Consider the following 23717-nt stretch of genomic DNA (forward strand, 5'->3'; position numbering starts at 1 on the left):
GATTCAATGGGGCCTATTTAATTCACAGCCGTGCCTTGTTTCCCTGCCATAGAGCCCAGGAATAAGGAACACAGAGACCTCGAGACAATTTTACCCTCCAAAGCTATGTGAATGAATAGGTTGTCCAAAATAGATGGAAATATACATTCTGTACACCAATAACATCAATAACTATGGATTGAAACTAAATAGAATTTGCATCCAGACCAATAAGCTCAATGGAGTTCCATCAAAGGCTAGATGTATCTTAATGTTAACATCAGCATATGTTAACATACTGGTACAACTTTATTGTCCATCAAGACAGACATTTTTATTTTTGTTTGTCTGTTCTTTCAATCCCAACCCTCCAGACATGACAGACTCACATCACACACTACACACCACACCACACACACAGACACACACACTGGCTGAAAGAAGCACAGGGGCAGCCAAAGAGCAGCGCACCTGGAGCTGGTTAGGGGTTAGGTGACTTGCTCAAGGGTGCAGTCATCAGCGTTGGTATTTGAACCGGCAACCCTGTGATTACCCGCCCCGCAACAGTATAAAAATACTGTTAAAAATATAGTATACACACAGTATATCACTTTCTTAACGGATTGTTAAGCAGGTAATACAATCCTGTACAAATGAGGGGCAGGTAGGCTGTGTGTGTACAGTTTGTGGATTTAATTCCCTGAGTTGGCTGCAGTTATGTGCTGCACTAAACAACAATCTACTCTCTCTGCTCATACTGTAGCCTAGGATCACTCTCAGGATAACTGAGTAGGCAGAATGAATTCTATTCAACAACTTCAATCCACCTGGATACCACACTGTAGTGAAATTAGATTCACTATAGACTCTCCGTGGCAAATTATTTTCTTCACATTTTGGCTTGACTCTTTTTCTCATATCTTAACATATTAAACCACACAGGCTGGTTGGACATACTGCCAAATTCTCTAAAACAACGTTGGATGTGGCTTATGGTAGAGAAATTAACATTCAATTCTCTGGCAACAGCTCTGGTGGACAATCCTGCAGTCAGCATTCAAATTGCACATTCCCTCAAAACATGAGACATCTGTGGCGTCGTGTTTGTGACAAAACTGCACATTTTAGAGTGGCTTTTTATTGATCCCAGCACAAGGTGCACCTTTGTAATGATCATGCTGTTTAATCAGCTTCTTGATATGCCACACCTGTCAGTTGGATTGATTATCTTGGCAAAGGGGAAATGCACACTAAACAAATTTGTGCACCATATTTGAGAGAAATAAGCTTTTTGTGCGTATGGAACATTTCTGGGATCTTTTATTTCAGCTCATGAAACATGGGACCAACACTTTACATCTTGCGTTTGTATTTTTGTTCAGCGTAGATTGAGACTTAGATGCATAGATTGGCATACTTTTTTACTCTTTAGTGTTAGTTTGCATGATGCCTCTTTGTTTAGATCGAAACTACTGCTAGGAACAATTCCTGCAGTGTCCAATTTTAGAATAGCAGTTCACATTCACTTTTTTACTTTTTAGTGTTAGTTCGCATGATGCCTCCGTGTTTAGATCAAAACTATTGTTCGGAGCAATTCCTGCAGTGTCCAATTTTAGAATAGCAGTTCACATTCATTTTACTTGAATAGAGGTTCCCGGCCTCCCAGGCTCAGTCGTAATAGAATAAAAACTCCCAATAACTTATCTTACAGTAAATCTCTGCGGTTTGTTATTAGTGTGTGAAAAGTCCATTGTCTCTTCTCCGATTTATGATTGTCTTCATAATTGCTTTGCGGTCTGCTTTGTGTAATCTACGGTCAGGTGAAGTTGCTTTGGGTGACCTTTTCGCCCCCCCATGTGTCTGCTGTGCACTTCCTTATTGAGACGTATGAAATGGTTGGTTAGAGTGTATTATCTTCCCCTGTTGAACGCCCTGTGGAGGTCAAAAGTGCAATGTGTGGATCTAAACTGGGAGGGAGGTCAATGTGGCGATAATAAGCTACTGGAGGAGGGTGCAATGCACCTACTAAGAAAAACATGTGTGGTATGCAAGGGCATGTCACTAAAATGTTAATTCAATTGGTCAGTCCTACTGAATATTGTCCTTGTTTATTTCAGCCTGAGGTGTCCAGACTAGTTGACCACACAGTAAGGTGTTCTTGTAGTGGCAGACCTGTCACCTCCCATCTCAATTCCTCTACCGACATCTATACTATGCCAGCGTTTGGATCCATCAAATTTTCACATGATAATATGCAATATTATCCGCAAGTGCGAGACCATTGTAAAGCAGCCTTCACACTCGTCCTACACTCTTAATGATTGAATATCTCAGACCCTCCCGAACATCCTCCTACCAAGGACGGGTGGATACAGAAAGGAAGGAGTGTAATCATTGAACTATCATTGCCGCCTGACTCCAAACAGGCCAATACGCCGGCAGCACCATTTCATCTGAGTGTTGACGGGTTGGGATGGAGAATTGATCCTGCTGTAGCTACTGCAGGAGAGGCCAGTGGTTTGGTCACAGTGGCATGAATCTCCAGGCATGGTTTCAGTGGCCAACGGATATCCAGTACCAGCAGAGTCGAATCAGAGAGGTAGTTAAGTAGAGCTGAGAACAAGCACTAGACATTGGCTGCTTCCTGTTCTTACACCTGGCTTAACTTCCATTGCAAATGTTTTTTCATCAGCCAGCACAAATAAAGCATTCCTCCGTGTTGCATATGCCTTGCTGATGGATCCAGTGTTTACTTTGTAGAGATTGCTGAGCGACGACAGAGTTATATGTGGACGTGCACTGTGTACATGAGGTCCAGAACAGCAAGTCTCATATGTACACTATTGATTGGCCCGAAGAATCAATGCAACACTTCTATCTGTGATTTATTTCCTCTGTTCCTTTTGCGCTCGCTCTTTTGAGTTCTTTGGCCACTAGGTTTCAGAACAGGGTCACTGCACAGGTATGCTGACCCAAATACTTCATATCTCATTTTAATTACTTAGCAGACACTTATCCAGAGCAACTTTGGTGGTGAGTCATACATTTTCATACTGGTCCCCCTTGGGAATCAAACCCACAACCCTAGTGCCAGGCTCTACCAACTGAGCCACATGGGATTATTCTTACAATAAAGCAGCCCACCACCACCACCAACTACAAAAGCCAGCTCTGCTTTATAAGACAACATAAGTTTCCACTGAGGGAGAATCAAAAGACTCTGTTCAAGACACAGGCAGCATCTTTCATCACTCACGCCTCAAGCAGTCATCTCTCCATTAGCCTTAAAAGCTTGTTTCTTAGGGTATTACTTGGACGACTCTATCGCTGCCTTATCTTAAACGAGGAAAGCATCAAAGTATACCTACAGTACATTAAATACTGTAAATGCTGGCCTACACAAGCACACCGAGCAAATGACCTTAGACTGTACTCATATACAGCAGTACCCCGCTTTAATCAGATTTCTGCAAAGAGTAGGACGTGTTCTGCTTGTTGGCTGTACATAAGAGCAAAAGTTGGAGAGAGGGCATGAAAGAGCTGTGCAGATCATTTCAATACATGGATTACCGTATTCCCAGCTAGCGTACTGTAATCTCTGAGAGAACGGATAGAGGAAGATGCAATTAATACAGGCCAAGCCCATCCACCCCGTAGTCTCATCCTCATGGTAGAAATGTTTTGTAATAGTCATGCTTCCAAAACAGATAAGGCATGTGAAAAGTACACATGGTTTTTAAGGTGATTAAGCCAGACTTAAAATATGTCAGGAATCTCAAATGGAAGGCATAACATAGTACCTTCCATTATTCTATTATTAAGGAATGTCGTTTAGGTGACTGAGTTATTTCATTAGTCACATATATTATTCTGTGTAGCTCCCTTTTGTATTTCAGGGGCAGTTAAAGATATTCTCCGGTACTTTTTAATACGTTTTAGCCAGTAGCTCTGAAAGTAGCATTCACCAGCCAAAAGTGGTCTCCCAAAAGTGTGTACTACGTCACATATGTGAAGATATGTGCACCATGTCATTGCTATCTCTCTCTCTCTCTCTCTCTCTCTCTCTCTCTATCTCTCTCGATCTGCTGTGTGTGCTTCTTGCTAGCTGTCACTCAAATGGCGAGGGGCTAAAGGTCATTGGCTGGAACTTGAATTGCTAGGGGGCTGGCACACGTGGGGGAAAATTTAAGGAAAATGGTGCTGCACAGCTTCCAGTAAACAGTTGCTTTCAACCTAGGGATTTTGTGGCTAATTAAGGTAAAACAGTAATTCTGCCCATAGATTATGCATGTATGAACTACAAATTGACATATCCAGCCCAAAGCGGGAGGTTTAAAAAATACTTACTAGTCGCCAAGCACGTCTTTAATATATAAATAGATTTGTTTACTCAAGTTTCACAAAATATATGTTCCAAAAAAGCAAAAACTGTCCAGTTGTGCAGAAAATTCAGCAATGTTTCTTTTATAGTGAAAAAAACATTGTCTTGATGTTACAAGAACATTCCCAGATGTAAGGGGTGCGTAACTGGTGGCAGGGAAGTCAGACGCAGGAGAGCAGAACAAGGTAATTGGCGGAGCAGTTTAATTCCAAAACAAACAGCATCAAGAAAATAACAACATGGGTACAAAACCCGGCGCGCACCAGTCAACATGTGCACAAGCACTTACAACAAACAATACCACACAAAGACATGGGGGGGAACAGAGGTTTAAATACACAACACGTAATGAGGGAATGAAAACCAGGTGTGTGGGATAACAAGACAAAACAAATGGAAAATGAAAAATGGATCGGCGATGGCTAGAAGACCGGTGATGTCAACCGCCGGAACACCGCCCAAACAAGGAGAGAAAATTGTGGGGACATCACAAAATATGTCTTCCCAAAATAATAAAACCATCCAGTTGGGCTGACATTCAGATAATGTTTGTATCAGGTTGCACAAAATATTCCTTTTATGTTGCAAGAATGTTGTCAGAACAGCCTTTTTAATATTTTAAAGGTTCCGGGAACATTTAGTTTGGTTGTGTGAAAAATGTGGGTACATTACAAAAGATAGTTTCCCAAAACAGAAAATATGCTCAGCTGTGATGACATTCATGCAATGTTTAAGTTAGGTTGCATAGGACATTCCTATAATGTTGTAAGAATGTTGACAGAACACCTGGTCTAAGTTCTTTAACGGTTCCAATAACATTTAATTAAGTTATGGGAGTTGTCTGGGATGTTGCAAGAATATGCTTGTGATCTTCACATAGGTTGCACAGAACATTCCTACAATGTTGCACAATGTTTCAAAATGTTTCTGTTTTTATGACATTGGATAGCATATTTGTTTTCTGTTCAAAGTAATATTCCATTGATGTTCACGCCATATACATTTGACCTTGTCTTGGAGGATCTCGGAACATTTCAAGAACAGTTAGAAAATGTTATATTTCAGTTTTACCACAACATTCTCAGCTCTCTAAAGCAATCTCTCATCCCAATTATGTTTCTCTTCAGATTTAATGGCAATTCACATTTGAGGACTGTGTTGTAGGCGATATTAGAGACTACTTTAATTTAGAGATTTTAATTTATAGAACAGCATTTACTCATACAAACACAACCTAATATGTTTAAGATATGCACATTACATCACAAGACACCTGAACAGGATTGAGTCACACAAACACAACCATATTTTGTACACTATACATTGTCAATCTGCACATGTGGGATTTGAACCTGCAATGTTTGGTTTCCTAACCAAACAACGTCTTTATTCTCTGCACCAACAGGGAAGCTTGCTTACAGCTTATTTTTTCAGTATATGGCCGTGGCAGTTAATTCCAAGCTTATTTTTCTTTACCTTCTTAGACAAAACTAACCCAGGGGTAAAACTGTTAACTGGGTTATTCAGCATCACTTTACCCATCCTCTTTATATGCTGTAGACTTCTGGGCCCATATTTAGAAGTTCTCCAAGACTGAGTGCTGATCTAGGATCACTTTTGTGATCATGAAGAAGAAGACAGGGTGGAACATATCAAGCGTCTCAAAGTAGGAATTATATCAGGTGTGGCAACAACAAAAAGCAGGACATTTGTACATTTAAAATAATATTTACAGTCTAATTTCTGCATTTCTGACTGGATTTATAAATCTGGATGAAATAAAAACCTCTTCTCTGAATTTATAAATCTGGATGAAATAAAAACCTCTTTGGATTTATACATCTGGATGAAATAAAAACCTCTTCTCTGAATTTATAAATCTGGATGAAATAAAAACCTCTTTGGATTTATACATCTGGATGAAATAAAAACCTCTTCTCTGAATTTATAAATCTGGATGAAATAAAGACCTCTTCTCTAAATTTATAAATCTGGATGAAATAAAGACCTCTTCTCTGGATTTATAAATCTGGATGAAATAAAAACCTCTTCTCTGAATTTATAAATCTGGATGAAATAAAAACCTCTTCTCTGAATTTATAAATCTGGATGAAATAAAGACCTCTTCTCTGGATTTATAAATCTGGATGAAATAAAAACCTCTTCTCTGAATTTATAAATCTGGACAAACAAACCTCAATTTCACAGTTGTTTTCAAAAGCAACATGGTTGAAGAATTAGTGGGATTGACCCTGCAATTTTCAGATTAGTAACCAGATCATTAACACTCTGTGCCACCAGGGGATAACTGGGGCCACTAAATATTTAGTAAAACTGTATTTACTTTTTGTAATTCTTTAAAAAAAATGATCTTATATAGTTAATCAAGACACAGAAAAAAATGTATGACTTATTCAAATGTTCCCATCCTATTCTTATGCCGTGTACTTGTAACACTGTATTTTTGCTTTTGTGCATTTTAATTTAAACAATCTCAGTAAGGTGCTTTATTGTTACCCAGAAATGATTTGATATTGAGATAAACAGCTGGACCTTTAAATCAATAAAAAATGATTGCCTTGAGCCTGAATTTATTTTGGTATACAGTTGAAGTCGGAAGTTTACATACACCTTAGCCAAATACATTTAAACTCAGTTTTTCACAATTCCTGACATTTAATCCCAGTAAAAATTCCCTGTCTTAGGCCTTTAAATTGTTTAACTTGGGTCAAACATTTCGGGTATCCTTCCACAAGCTTCCCACAATAAGTTGGGTGAATTTTGGCCCATTCCTCCTGACAGAGCTGGTGTAACTGAGTCAGGTTTGTAGGCCTCCTTGCTCGCACACGCTTTTTCAGTTCTGCCCACACATTTTCTATAGGATTGAGGTCAGGGCTTTGTGATGGCCACTCCAATACCTTGACTTTGTTGTCCTTAAGCCATTTTGCCACAACTTTAGAAGTATGCTTGGGGTCATTGTCCATTTGGAAGACCCATTTGCGACCAAGTTTTAACTTCCTGACTAATGTCTTCAGATGCTGCTTCAATATATCCAAATAATTTTACGTCCTCATGATGCCATCTATTTTGTGAAGTGCACCAGTCCCTCCTGCAGCAAAGCATCACGGTTGGGATGGTGTTCTTCGGCTTGTAAGCCTCCCCCTTTTTCCTCCAAACATAACGATGGTCATTACAGCCAAACAATTATATTTTTGTTTCATCAGACCAGAGGACATTTCTCCAGAAAGTACGATCTTTGTCCCCATGTACAGTTGCAAACCGTAGTCTGGCTTTTTTTATGGCGGTTTTGGAGCAGTGGCTTCTTCCTTGCTGAGCGGCCTTTCAGGTTATGTCGATATAGGACTCGTTTTCCTGTGGATATAGATACTTTTGTACCTGTTTCATCCAGCATCTTCATAAGGTCCTTTGCTGTTGTTTTGGGATTGATTTGCACCTTTCACACCAAAGTCCATTCATCTCCAGGAGACAGAACGCGTCTCCTTCCTGAGCGGTATGATGGCTGCGTGGTCCCATGGTGTTTATACTTGCGTACTATTGTTTGTACAGATGAACTTGGTACCTTCAGGCATTTTTAAATTGCTCTCAAGGATGAAGCAGACTTGTGGAGGTCTACAATTTTTTTGTGAGGTCTTGGCTAATTTCTTTTGATTTTCCCATGATGTCAAGCAAAGAGGCACTGGGTTTGAAGGTAGGCCTTGAAATACATCCTAAGGTACACCTCCAATTTACTCAAATAATGTAATTGAGCCTATCAGAAGCATCTAAAGCCATGACTTTATTTTCTGGAATTTTCCAAGCTGTTTAAAGGCACAGTCAACTTAGTGTTGGTAAACTTCTGACCCACTGGAATTGTGATACAGTGAATTATAAGTGAAATAATCTGTATGTAAGCAATTGTTGGAAAAATGTATTGTGTCATGCACAGAGTTGATGTCCTAACCGACTTGCCAAAACTATCGTTTGTTAACAAGACATTTGTGGAGTGGTTGAAAAACGAGTTTTAATGACTCCAACCTAAGTGTATGTAAACTTCCCACTTCAACTGCATTTATTATGTATCATACTTTTTCAGAATGGGTATTGTGTGCGTTTGTATTGCTTTTTGATAGCAGAAAACTAAATGTGTCTTATTTAGTTTGAAAGAACATAAACAAATAGTGTTACAAGTACACAGCATATGATGAAAAAGGGAATATTTTAATAACTCATAAATTGTGTTCTGTGTCCTGATTAACCATAAGTCGACTGAAAAACCCACACAGTACCACAGATATTCCCTGGTGGTGTAGAGGGTTAATGATCTGACTGCAAAGCAGACGTTTGCAGGTTGAATCCCACGTACTTGTGAACCACGTTTCTTTTCAAAACAACTGTGAAACTGAGGATTGTTTCCCAGATGTATAAATTCAATCTGAAATGCAGAATTAAGACTAAAAAAATGGACTGTTCAACTTTTAAGAAACGCACCAAATATAATTCCTACTGTAAGACGCTTATTTTTCACGATCTGAAAAGCAAAAGTGATCCTAGATCAGCACTCCTTCTCTTGGATACCTTGTAAATATGGGCCCAGAAGTACCCATCATATAAAGAGGATGGGTGAAGTGATGCTGAATAACCCAGTTAACAGTATTTGCCTGGGTTAGTTACGTCTAAGAAGGCTGAAAAGAAAGCATGGAATTCCTGATTGGCCATACTGCCATGGCTATATTCTGAAAGAATAAGCTGTTTGAGAGCTTCCCTGGTGGCCCAGAAGATAAATCAAATCTGGGGAAAAAACATAATGGGGATGTATTCCAATCTTCTTTCTTATGCTTTAGGGAGCTGCACATGTGCATGCTGAGAATGTTGTGGTAATATCAGGTAAAACTTAAATATATCATTTTCGAAATGTTCTTGAAATGTTCTGAGCATCTCTAAGACAAGGTGAAATGTATATTGTGTGAACAGCAATGGAATATTAGGTTAAACCTAAAAAAATAAATGTGTTTTGAACGTAATAAAAACAGACTTATTTGGAAATTGTATCAGAAACATTTTATTGCAGCATCCCAGACAACTCCCATAATGTAATTAAATGTTCTGGGAACCTTTAATTTAAGAACTAAGACCAGGTGTTCTGTCAACGTTCTTACAACAGTAGTCCTTTCCCGCAGTCAAATAACCTAGTGCATCCATGGGTGGAATGTTATTAATATTTGTCATAATTTCATAAATAATACATTTTATTTCAATAACAAATAACTGAATATCTGGTGTTTCTATGTCAAACGGTTTTGTTATATTTCAGTCTTCTGTGATGTATATAAAGTGTAATATTGGGAGGCAAACTCAAAATTGAATACATTTCAGCTCTATATCTGACATGGTACAGGTGTATTGTTTTTTTAAAGTCCATAACCATGTGGGTGAGTTGTATACTTTTGTTTCAAAGACGACCACAAAACACTCTGTGACCCTGATTTAGGTTAAGGAAATGTCCTGTGCGACCTAACTTACACATTGTATGAATGTCATCGCAACTGAGCATATTCTGTGTTTGGGGAACTTATCTCTTGTATTGTACCCACACTGTTCCAACAACCTAATTAAATGTTCCGGGAACCTTTAAAGAAATCAGAAGGGATGTTCTGTCAACATTCTTGCAACACAAAGACATATTTTGTGCACCCTGATACAAACATTATCTGAATGTCAGCACAACTGGAACGTTTTACTGGAACGTGTTTTGGGAACCTATCTCCTGTCACATTCCCACTATGTTCCCACAACCTAAAGAAATGTTTTAGGAACTTTTAAAGAACATTTCAAAAATGGGAATGTTCTTGTAAAATCGAGTGAATGTTTTTTTTTTGCACCCTAAAAGAAACATTGTAAAATCATCTGCACAACTGGACAATGTTCTGTGGTGGTTGCTTCAGATGTTGTGCACAACATTTTAGTGAATGTTAGGATTACATTCCAAGGATGTTTCATATTTAAGTTTTGTTTTTGCAAAAATATATATTTTGTTATCAAAAGCATTCTTTGAATGTTTTGGGGATGTTATCATCCTAATTGTTAGATAAAACTCAACGTAGAATTTCATGGGAATCTTAGCTACTGTTCTGGGAATGTTCCCGGTTTTCTAGGCAAGCAGCTTTAGTGAACTGCAGCACAGCAGTGTGTTTGACTGAAAGCCATATGCCCTCTTCGTCTTGAGTATGTGTCCCAATGAGTGTGTAATCAAATAGCCTTGTGTTTCCAAATGAATGGGCCTTCTTGATATTCCTTCGAAGGACAATTGCCTGAAGCTGCTGTGAGACTGTCTACTGACCCTGATTAAATAGAGAAGGTCAGAGACAACAGCAACCAGCTAAAAGGAAATGCTAGAATGACCTGTAACTCTGGGAGAAGTACACATATTTGTTGTCAAGATAGTGGAGAAGTTTATTTTACTGAGAAGAAAATTAACAATTATCATATGGTTTAAGTCCTTTATTTTAGCCTTTTCCATCATTGTGGATATGCAAAGTTCATCCTTTTGTAGGTTGAATAGTCCATATGCAGTATATCAATTGAAGAACAAACGGGATGGAGAACAACCCCTCTATTGTCCGCTCCTATTTTTCGAATCGGCGTTTAACACTGATGAATTGACAAAAGACCAATGACCGTTGCCATTGACAATGTCGAGGTCAAACTTCTTAACTGTGAGTTTGCACAGAGACACAGCGCAAGCTTATCCCCATGTATCTATGACTAAGCAGAGACCCATTTGCAATCATGTCCCCATTCAATGTATAATTGTTTGTTTTATTGTCACTAGAGATACATGAAGGCTAGTGTGAGAGTCATCTATAACCAATACACTTCAAATGAGAGTTACATTAATGGGTGTAAAATTATAATCGCAGCGCTTATCCAGGAAATCTAAAATGATGTCCAATATTACTGAAATGGTCAAAAAAAATGTCAGTAACTGCAGAGAGGATGTTTCACAAAGATATCATTTCCCCAAGACATTCGCTGTTGAGAGGCTATTACAGCCACCATATCTTAGCAGTTGATAACTGTGATACATTTTCGCTTCCATCATGAGGAAAGGTTTCTTCGACATTCATCTGATTTGACTCAATGTTTGTCATTGTTGGCGATAAGGGATATGATTCCATGTTAAAAGCCATTAGTTTTCTATTACGTTGGAGCAAGATGGATAGGCACTCAACACTGACCAAATTACTGTGTTTGAAGCATCAAATATTTGAAAGCAGTCTACCTCTACGGGGGCTCCCTTTGCCACTTCCCAGGGCTGAGTGTCTGAAATGGCGATACAACTCTGAGAGGCAGACAGCCTGTAATTTCAGCAGCGAGTACTCCGCCAAAGGTATAATGGAAAAGATGTGGAAGCCATGAAATGTGCTGCGTCTTGATGTTGGAACACTATTGTCCAGAAAACTCAGGACACCTTTCTAAACTTGAAATTACTGTGTTTAAACTGTCATTGTCTGAGAGGCCTTTCTCTAAAAATGTGCAGTCCCTTTCCATAGCTTCAACACCTAGTGCAGACACATATTGTTGACCAAAGTACTTGTGAAAAAATGAACAGGTTGTCCACGGAAACACCAACAGGGAAAGTGTTAGTGATTCCTTTTAGTTTCTACAGATGTATAACAGAGAGGACGCGTTGTGACCTGGCTGGGATTTCTCTTTCTCTACACACGTCTGTTTCTCTCTATCAAATCCTGTGATGGGATGTTTTAGGGAACAAGTCATTTGTTCCACTCGGAGAGGAAGAAGAATAGAGGGTTTCTGTAGAGGCGAGGTGGAAAGAGGTGCAAGAAGCCCTTCTCCCTGAAACAAGGCTTAGATGTGATGTTCCCAGCATGTCACATTGAGAGCCTCTCAGGGTGATTTGATGGGGGGCGGAACGAGATGGAGCCAGAGTAATGAAGTAAGGGAGAGTGGGTTTACTCGCGGCCTATTCTGTGCATCCAGGCTACAGCGAGAGTTAGGTCATCATTTTCTCCAGGCAAATCCTCAGCATCTCAATTCTCAGTGATACGGAGGATAGAGGATAATTAGCATAGGACTGTTGTTATACTATATTCTTTCATAATACTTTAACAGGGATATGTGATGCATTCCAATACACCTCAACTACCATAACACAAAATTAATAGCCCAGGAGTTTATTTGCTGAAATCACCGAACACAACACAAACTTATTTGAGACAGGCTTCTATTTGAGCCAGGCTTCATCCAGCTTTTGCTCATTTGCATAGTTCATTGTTTAATTCCAGCATTCACTTCCAGCTTTTTTATCAATTCCTTCATATCTTGCACTAATGTGCTATCCTATACATAAGGTGACACATTTATTTTGTGTCAGTATGAACAAAACAAAAAAGATTCTCCTCATTGACTATATTTCCGGCAGTTCTGTGCAGTTTTCGCCACTAGAGGGCAATCATCCGATTTCTGGAGGTCTGTACTCCCGAAGTTGTTGACTGTTTTTGTGCTTGCCAGTTGGCAATCAGTTCTCAGCTGTTAGCAGCCAATGGCTAGCAGTTTCTTATTGGCGGAAGATTGGCATGATTATTCTGAATCATTACTGAATTATTTAATGTAACAAATGAAACATTAAACCTCATAAACAATTCATGGTAACCTCGTAAACAATTCATTTAGACCCAGCGTTTATTTGAAACAGGTGTTTATTTCCTGAAATATTCAAGTTGCCTGGCTATTGAAAGGGACAGGTGACTATTTGAGACTTGGCGTTTAAATGAAGTTTTACGGTATCTCAATTCCTCAAAGCACCTCAACTTCTGCCTAAGATTTCACATCTACCAGTCGACAGTATGCTGAAACAGCTTTAGTAAGCTGCAAGACTGTATGCAGCAAGGCATGTTCACTTAGGGCTACATAACCAGAGACATTACCTTTAATCTTCAGGCAGAAAGGCGTTGGGCAGAATGAATAAGTCATGGTTGAAAAGGGAGGGCACGAGTGCGAGTGAATCACTCCATCTTAGTGAGCATCAGTGATGTGGAAAGAGAGAACAACTGTGCACACACTACTCCAATAAACCTACTTAACTGGATTAGAGATACCACCCTCCAGGCATAAACACATTTAAACTTTTACCATAAACATAAAAACAAAACCATTATTTTGATCAACTTTTTCAGTATAGAACCAAGTTGGGTTACACTTGAGATGGCCATGATAAGCACGTAGCTGGCAGAAAAGTATAGTTGCAAAATAGATGTACACATCCATGTTATTCAAGCCTTTCATCCACACTGTTGCGCATGTCAATGAGCGCCTGCATTGCCGAACACTAAAATAGAGCTAGGTTCTAGTTGAGACGCTCGACACGCTGCAAGTCCCACCTCTTCCATCTCGTTATTGATTTTCACAAAGATACAAACCCATGTGGGTACTTGAAAGATGAATGAGGAGAGCATAATCAAAGATAACTGATTAAAAACTAACTAGGTTTCCCTTTTTATCAGTGGATTAAATGTTGGAGTAGCGAAACAAACAGTTTTGTATGACTCTGCAAATTCTGCAAAGAACAGGCTAAATGAGAACCATGTATGCATGTAAGGTAAAATAACAACCCACTGATCATCTCCCAGCACAAACTGCTGTCAACAGCTATCTAGCTAAATGTCCATGAATGTGTGTTTCGACCAGCCCCAAAATGAATATAATTGATTCACAGTTGTTTTGGTATTTTAACCTGTGTGTCATGACCATGCTTGGTGGGGATAGACAAAATGATCATGTGCATGATGGCGCACATGGATGCATATGTGGGGCCGGTGTAACATGGTTACACATGATTTGACACTGCGAATATCTTTCTCAAATGTTATTATGATGCATGACACCCCCCCCCCCTCCCCCCCCACCCCAAAATCTCACCAATATTCTAACGTTATCACATTGGTTGCTATGCATGATACATGTTGGCGTAAACCAGAACTGAATTTGTACACCATCCTCCATTTTTATGAAAGCAGTCTACCTCTACGGGGTAAAGCTGTTTTGAGAAAAGTGTTGCCAAAACCCGAGCCGTCCCTCAACTGATTAATAATTCATCTAAGCTTCCCATAGAATCGGTCAACTGTCAATTATTGACAATTGCCCGATTCTTCAATGTTCAATGCTATCTGATTCTGAACTAAGGCCGAGATTCAATCCGATCTAGCGTTGTCGACAATACAGGTTTTAAAGGCAATGTTCCCATGTTCGTTGAAAGCGCATTCACGGTAAACACAGGACATGTGAGCTGAATTGGAAATTACCTTTAAAAGCTGCATTGTCGACAATGCACAATCAGATTGAATCACGGCCTTGTTGTATTATGTGCAGACCTGGGTTCAAATACTGTATTTGATTATTTGTTATATACAGTGCCTTCAGAAAGTAGTCACACACCTTGACTTTTTCCACATTTTGTTGTGTTACTGACAGAATTTAAAATATATTAAATTTATGTTTTTGGGGTCACTGGCTTATACAAAGTACCCAATAATATCAAAGTAGAATAATGTATTTCAAATGTTTACAAGTGAATAAAACATGAACATCAGAAATGTCTTGAGTCAATAAGTATTCAACCCCTTTGTTAGGACAAGCCTAAATAAGAATTTGCTTAACAAGTCACATAATAACTTTCATGTATTCACTCTGTGTGCAATAATAGTTTTTCTGTAAGATCCTTCAGTCGAACAGTGAATTTCAAACACAGATTCAACCACAAAGACCAGGGAAGTTTCCAATGCCTCACAAAGAAGGGCAACTATTGGTAGATCGGTAAAAAAATTAAAAGCAGACATTTAATATCCCTTTGAGCATGGTGAAGTTATTAATTACACTTTGGATGGTGTATCAACTCAACCAGTCACTACAAAGATACAAAGTCCTCCCTAACTCAGTTGCCTGAGAGGAAGCAAACCGCTCAGGGATTTCACCATGAGGCCAATGGTGGCTTTAAAACAGTTACAGAGTTTAATGGCTGTGATTCTAATCAAATTGACAGAGTGAAATGAAGGAAGCCTTTACAGAAACAAAAATTCTAAAACATGCATCTTGTTTGCATCAAGGAACTAAATAAATATTGAAAGAAATGTGGCAAAACAATTCCCTTTTTGTCCTGAATATAAAGTGCTACTGAGTACCACTCTCGTTATTTTTCACGCATAGTGGTGTCTGCATCATGTTATGGCTATGCTTTTAATCGTTAAGGACTGGGGAGTTTTTCAGGATAAAAAAATGAGTGGAATGGCGCTAAGCACAGGCAAAATCCTAGAGGAGAGCCTGGTTCAGTCTGCTTTCCACCAGACACTGGGAAATGAATTCACCTTTCAGCAGGACATAACCTAAAACACAAGGCCAAATCTACACATGACTTGCTTATCAAGAAGACAGTGTATGTTCCTGAGTGGCCCAGTTACAGTTTTGACTTAAATCTGTTTGAAAATCTGTGACAAGACTTGAAAATGGTTGCCTAGCAATGATCAACAACCAATTTGACAGAGGTTGAAGAATTTTGAAAGAGTAATGAACAAATATTGTACAATTCAGGTGTGCAAAGCTCTTAGAAACTTACCCACAAATACTCACAGCTGTAATCACTGGCTTAAGGTCATTCTAACATGTATTGACTCAGTTGTGTGAATACTTATCTAAGTGAGATATTTCTGTATTGAATTTTCAATACATTTGCTAACATTTCTAAAATCATGTTTTCACTTCATCATTATGGGGTATTGTGTGTAGATGGGTGGAAGTATTTTCAAATAATTTCCTATAAAAAGCCTACGACTTATTTACCCAAAAGAAAATTAAAATACCAAACAGACATCAGTTCAAATGCATAGGGGTTTGTATTTGTATTTCAAAATACCTGCCAACACTTTCCAAATGTATTTCCAAATACATTCCAATATCCAACTACATGTGTTTTCAACTAGCGAATATCAAAATACTGACTTCCAAAAGTCTTTGAAAGTGATTTAAATACCTTAAATAGTATTTGAACCCAGGTCTGATTATGTGTGCCAACAATGTAGATGATCCATCCTCATGCAGCGGTGAGTGAAAACAAGACAACATTTATTAGACATTTTTATTTAGATAATTAGGTATTCATTTAGCTAACATGCTCAAATGTACACGTAGTGAGCTTCTGTTTAACTATGAGCAATCCGATCATAGCAAAAAAGTGCACTTCCAGGGTGTGTGTTGATGATGTAGTTCACTGTGTTTGTTTGTGTGCAGGTCTAGACTGGCTGATTTCCACATGAACTGCATGGTGACTCAGCACACGGTCAGCAGCTGCCCAAATGAGGACAACTACCAGGCCTGTCTGGCCTCCTACGCTGGCCTCATTGGTGAGTGCAGGGGATTTTGGGCTACCTACCCTGGTAAAACTTGACTTAAAGCCTGCAAGTATAATGCTTTATTAGTTGTTATACTGTATTTATGAGCTTTTATAATAGCTTATTTTAAGGTTTATATAATGTCATATCTCCCTATGACAGAACATTTTTTATTACTGGCTCAATATGTCTGTTATTTTGTCATGATCATTGGAGATGATAATTAGACATTTTAGGGTGTTAGTAAATGCCTATGACAAGTGTTATAATTCATTATAATGCACAATACCTGCAGACTTTAGATGAAGTGATATCTGTACCCCTCCTCTGTTTCTTCCCCTAAACACATTTGACATCCGTGGCTGTGGAGGTGATGATGGGAGAGTGAGAGTATTACTTAGATTAAAACATTTTAGTGCCATCTGTTTTCTTGTATAGGAAATGTTCTTCAAATCGAAAAATGAATATGTGCGCCGCAAAGACATCCTTCCATATCAGTAGACATTTTAAAGCACCTTAGTAATGTGTTAGCACTATTCAGTACAATGAAGGCGGTAAATGATGGGAGTTATTTTTTTACCACTTTAAGTGACCTTAAAATACTCTTTAGGGGTGGCATAGTAATAGCTTTCCCACTGCAATTGTAATTTAATTGTTGATAGTTACTATAAATGTGTCAGACATCTCTAGTGTAAACTTACTCTTGTTAGTTGTTCTGGATTACACAATACGATGTGTTTTCCACAAATAAAGCATTCCTCTCCTGAAAGCAGGATCCAACAGAACATCTGTTTTTGGTAATATCTGTGTAAACTAATATGACCAGCTAGCTCTTTCCGTATTGACACTCCACATCTGATACAAGCATCAATCAGCATACTACTGTTAATTCACCCCCCCACCCCCCCCCACCCACCCCCCTCTAGCTCCATGGTACAATGTAGGCACCATCGCCATTAGTAACATACTGTAAGCCTGTGTAGGTAGGTATGCTGTTTATAGTAAATGTAGTCCATTATTATCCATTAGTGACCTGTGAATTATCTGTAACTGCAGCTTTATTTTCACCTCCATAGGGACAGATATGACTCCAAATTATGTGGATGGCAGCTACAACAACTGGACTGTCTCCCCATGGTGCACCTGTAAAGGAAGTGGGAACCAGGAAGAGGAGTGTGAGAGCTTTCTGAGGGACTTCACAGAGAACACCTGCTTGAGTGAGTCCAGCTTGCCTTCAAAATGCATTTTGTAACACATACAAGACAACTTCTGATATGATTTTAAAGGCACCGCCATTCAAATCTGTAGTGTTTTTCCCTCTAAACTGAAAGGGAACTGGCACATCTAACATATTTGAGCTGTTTTTAGGTAGATTTGGGGTCTGTTTATAAACAATGCATTTGGAAAGTATTCAGACCCCTTCCCTTTTTCCACTTTTTGTTACATTACAGCCTTATTCTAAAATGGATTAAATAAAAAGTGTTCCTCATTAATTGACACACAACACCCCATAATGACAAAGTGAAAACTAAAACAGACTCGAAATTGAGCTCAGGTGCATCCTGTTTCCATTGATCATCGTTGAGATGCTTCTACAACTTGACTGGATGCCATACTTGGAGTCCTTCTGTGGTAAATTTCATTGATTGGACATCATTCTTAAATGGAAGAAGTTTGGAACCCCCAAGACTCTTCCAAGAGCAGGCTGCATGGCTAAAATGAGCAATCGGGGGAGAAGGGCCTTAGTCAGGAAGGTGACAAAGAACACGATGGTCACTCTGAAAGAGCTCCAGAGTTCCTCTGTGGAGATGGGAGAACCTTCCAGAAGGACAACCATCTTTACAGCACTCCACCAATCAGGCTTTAATGCCAAGCGTCACGTCTGGAGGAAACCTGGCACTATCCCTACGGTGAATCATTGAGGTGGCCGCATCATGCTGTGGGTGAGAGAGACTTTTTATTTCTCTATTTGGTTAGGTCGGGGTGTGATTTGGGTGGGCATTCTAGTTTTCCTATTTCTTTGTTTGGCCTGGTATGGTTCCCAATCAGAGGCAGCTGTCTATCGTTGTCTCTGATTGGGGATCATACTTAGGCACTTTCCACTTTTAGTTTGTGGGATCTTGATTTTGTATAGGTGCTGTGTAGCCTGCAGAACTTTACGTTTGTTTTTGTATTTTGTTGTTTTTCGGTGTTCATTTTAAATAAAGTAATATGTTCGCCTACCACACTGCACCTTGGTCCAATCCATCTCTAAACGAACGTGACAGTGAGGATGTTTTTCAGCGGCAAGGACTAGGAGACTAATCAGGATCGAGTGAAAGATGAACAGAGCAAAGTACAGAGAGATCCTTGATGAAAACCTGCTCCAGGGCACTCAGGACTTCAGACTGGGGTGAAGGTTAATCTTCCAACAGGACAACGATCCTAAGCACACAGCCAAGACAACGCAGGAGTGGCTTTGGAACAAGTCTCTAAATGTTCTTGATTGGCCCAACCACAGCCTGGACTTGAACCCTATCTAACATCTCTGGAGAGACATGAAAATAGCTGTGCAAAGACGCTCCCCATCCAACCTGACAGAGCTTGAGAGAAACTGTTTTTGCTTTGTCATTATGGGGTATTGTGTAGATTGATGAGGGGATAAAACCTATTTCATCAATTTTAAAATAAGGTTGTAACGTAACAAAATTCCCGGAATTTGACATACTAGACAAGATGCATTGTGAGCCATTTCTTGTCAAGTAATTACATCTCAATATTCCATCGTTGTTCAGATTATGGGATAGAGCAATTATTTGCATGTCATTTCCAGATTAATTATTTTATTTTATTTTATTTCACCTTTATTTAACCAGGTAGGCTAGTTGAGAACAAGTTCTCATTTACAACTGCGACCTGGCAAAGATAAAGCAAAGCAGTGCGACACAGACAACAACACAGAGTTGTACATGGAATAAACAAACATACAGTCAATAACACAATAGAGATTTTTTTTTTAAAAGAAAGTCTATATACAGTGTGTGCAAATTTAACCTTAATTATTAGTGTATGAGAAAAGAGATCATCCAATGGAAATAACTTGACATGGGAATGTGAAAGGATAGAGAAAGCATCCTAATGGCACCATTTAGCAGTCAAATATCAAGGCTACCACCACACCATTGTGCTCTACCATGCAATATCATCAGAAGTACACAATACCAGTGCTTTTAACATGTTCCATTGTGTGGATAATGCTTTCAGACCATTTCAATAGATTGCCGTGGAGCACTTTTAGCTGAGTCTGCAAGATGAGGGATGAGGCTTGTAGCTGAGGAGGCTTCTTGGAAAATAATACAAAAATGCAACATCTCCTCTTTGCAGTCAAGGGGAACTGGATAAGATAAACTGAAATAGATGGAGCTTTGCTCTTATATACTAAGTGGGGGGACATAAATCCACAGAGATGGTACATGTTATGTAAAATTAGATAACAGGCTAATCGTATTCAGCCTCGTCCCTGCAGGTAACAGCAATAGGGTTAAAAAAAAACTTATCTGAAGTCATAAAAAAATTGAATTGCTGTCGGCAATGAGCTTAATCACTCGGTAGAACATTTGGATGCATAAAAGCATCCGCTGAAGGAGCCCTCTAGCCAACTTTGGTGATTTATTAGTTTATTCCCCTAGCACTTCTCTGGATGATCTTTCCACCCCAGCAAAGATATGCATAAAAACAAGACTCTTGTCTCAACAAAAACAAGACTTGTGTCATAATGAAAACAAGACTCGTCTTAACTTGACCAGCATATTAAGATCATTTACAATACTTTTTGAAATCACAAGGATTATGTTCTTCATAGTTTTGTCATACGTCCTAGATTTGTTACCTAGCCAAGGCTGAGATATCCAAGCACCACATGGAATGTCTTTACATAAGAAATCTGAAGTCCATTATGTCTTTACTATGCTATGTGTGTGTACAGTACGCGTGCATGTGTGTGTGGGGGTGGGTGGGTGTGCTCGCGGTGCATGCAAGCTCTCTTTGCATGTGTCACTGCTCTCTGTTCTCTCCGAAAGGGGGAAATGTTTCCTTTGTTTGAGAATGTTCTGAATCTGATCAGTCACATAAATCTACTCAAAGTCATCTCTGCATGGTGACCTTATAATGGAGGTGGTTGCCAAGCAATTACACGGTTTGCCTTCCTTCTGCCTGAACAGAAAGAAACATGTGTTCTGTTAAAATGGACAAGCAGAGTGAAAAGGTACTTTGTCCTGGTTTACCCCCACCCATCAGCAAAGCTGACTGGAGATGTATTTGTCCCCCTCCCCCTGCAGAGTATTTTGTGTTCACTTTACAGGCTCATTTATTTGCTTTTAAAAGATTCCATCTCACAGTGAGATGTTGCTGGATACTTACTGGCAAACAAATAGGGCTCATCAACTCGAGTGCAGACATTACAGGGCTATTTGGCCATGTTGTTGTCGTAAATTGACCAAAAACCTTTTTGCAACATAAAAGGTTTGAGTGAGTGTTCTTATGAGTCAAAGGCTTTGGCCATGGTGTCTGTGGATGAAAATCCTGTATGTGGCTGATGTTTTCTCTACTCTCTAAGATAAAGAGGAATATTATAGCACATTTTTGTTGTCCAAAATGATAAGGTGATAATCATATGATGTACAGTATATCATTGTAGTGTGTAGTAGGTAAAGTACAATAAAACATGCAGGCAGCTGACTGAGTTTAGCAGTCTCAAACTGAACAGTGCAAATGGTAGTGAAGCAAAGGGAAGATCAACACCCACACCCTAAAATTGGGCAGAGGACCAAAAAGTTGACTTAGGACTGACTGTCAGCTGCCCCAACACTGGGAAGACAGTCTAGACAAATGACTTTATCATTTGCCCCCACAGGAAATTCCATTCAAGCATTCGGTTATGGAACAGACAGTCTCTTCCACAAAGCTGAGTCTGTCCCACCAACCCCTTCCATGAAGCCTGGATTAGAGGCCTCAGTCAGCACCTCAGAGCCATACAACCCCAATGACGTCCAGCCTGAAGATGAAGCCCACGGGAAGGTATGCAGGCATATCACCAGCTAGCACCGGGTGCCAAGTTCAAATAACCAGGGTCGTGTTCATTAGGGCACAGAACGGAAAACGTTTTAAAGCACTTTGTAACTGTAAACAAATTAATGTTTTTTTTATTGGACAAGACCAGAAGGTCTGAAACCCTGTTTCAGTACATGTTAGTCCTTTAGGTGCCAAATGAACATGACCCATTAATCACCGATAGCTATATTTATTTAAAATTGGTTAACATTTTTGAAACATTTTGAATGTTGCAGATGATGCATAGCTGACAAGAATCACTATTCTACATGAAACAGAATTATGTCAGTACATTTCTGTGTGAATGTTCTGTAATAAGGTTTGGGTAGGTTACTTTCTAAATGTAATCCGTTACAGTTACTAGTTACCTGTCCAAAATTGTAATCAGTAACATAACTTTTGGATTACTCAAACTCAGTAACGTAATATGATTACGTCCAGTTACTTTTAGATTAGTTTCCCCTTAAGAGGCATTTGAAGAAGACAAAAATGATTGAACGACATCTATTGCATGATAAATCAATGTTAAAGTTTACATGGCTGGCCATATATGGATTTACTTTATGGGTTTGTTATGTAGGCTTCTTCTAACCAATCACTTTCTACTACATATAATAATACGATTAAATTATATCTTTACATTAATATATATAATTTATAAATAAAAAAAATGGATGTAGCAACTACAGATTTCCCCATCAAAAGTGTGCGAGTTTGAGCATTGGGCCTAAGGATAATTTTTTTATCAGCATGAATTAGATTTTTATTTTATTCCTCATGCTGGGATTCGCACTATGCAACTGTTGCAAGAGCGCATTTTTCACTGGCTGTCCACTGGTTTCAAAAATAATGATTGATAGGCAGCTTAAACTTCTTGAATTCAACCATTATTGGGTTCAAATACACATTTAGTTTTGTGAACAGCCGTCCACAACAACCACAATCCATAAGGCGCAAATAGCTAATTGAGAGAGCAGCAGTGTGATTCACATCAATGCGCTATATAGATACCAATAATAAGTGATATCCGTATAGTCAGTGAGAAAACAGAAGTCTCAAAGATTTTTTTCACAAACATCCTTTCTGAATTGAAAAGTTATCCTCTAAGTAATCATCTAGTTTTCAAAAGTACCTGTAATCTTATTACAATATTTTTGCTGGTAATGTAACGGATTACAGTTACTGTTTTTTTGTAATCCCTTACATGTGTCGAATTACATGTAATCCGTTACTCCCCAACCCTGTCTGCAATGCTAATAACCCCAGGTTTATTTTCTGGGATAGGTAGAAAAAAACTGTTGCTGTGCAGTGGGAAAACATGTTTGTTTATCTGTTTTGTTTTCACACCGTAAAAATAATTTATGTTGAGTATATAAATACAAATATGCATCTTTTCAACACAAAAAGTATGAAGAGGCTTTTGACCTAAGGTACCAGTCAAAAGTTTGGATACACCTACTCATTCAAGCATTTTCCTTTATTTGTACTATTTCCTACATTGTTCATTGTACATCAAAACTATGAAATAACAAATAGGGAATCATGTAGTATCCAAAAGAGTGTTCAACAAATCTAAATATATTTTTGATTTTAGATTATTCAAAGTAGCCACCCTTTGACTTGGCGTTCTCTCAACCAGCTTAATGAGGTAGTCACCTGGAATGCATTTCAATTAATAGGTCTGTATTGTTAAAAGTTCATTTGTGGAATTTATTTCCTTCTTAATGCATTTGAGCCAATCAGTTGTGTTGTGACAAGGTAGGGGTGGTATACAGAAGATAGCCCTATTTGGTCAAATACCAAGGCCATATTATGGCAAGAACAGCTCAAATAAGCAAAGAGAAACGACAGTCCGTCATTACTTTAAGACA

At 38.8% G+C, this 23717-nt stretch overlaps 1 protein-coding gene across 1 annotated transcript in view; it reads left to right on the top strand.

The window, feature by feature from the left end:
- The window catches only part of LOC139389606 (GDNF family receptor alpha-2-like), a 73260-nt gene that overhangs the window by 34344 nt on the left and 15199 nt on the right, over positions 1–23717 (top strand). The window contains exons 5-7 of the mRNA XM_071136453.1: positions 16658–16770; positions 17835–17975; positions 21650–21813. Coding sequence (XP_070992554.1) covers positions 16658–16770; positions 17835–17975; positions 21650–21813 — 418 coding nt within the window. The remainder of the gene's footprint in view (positions 1–16657; positions 16771–17834; positions 17976–21649; positions 21814–23717) is intronic.

The sequence above is a fragment of the Oncorhynchus clarkii genome, chromosome 30, assembly GCF_045791955.1.
Source record: "Oncorhynchus clarkii lewisi isolate Uvic-CL-2024 chromosome 30, UVic_Ocla_1.0, whole genome shotgun sequence".
Lineage (NCBI taxonomy): Eukaryota > Metazoa > Chordata > Actinopteri > Salmoniformes > Salmonidae > Oncorhynchus > Oncorhynchus clarkii.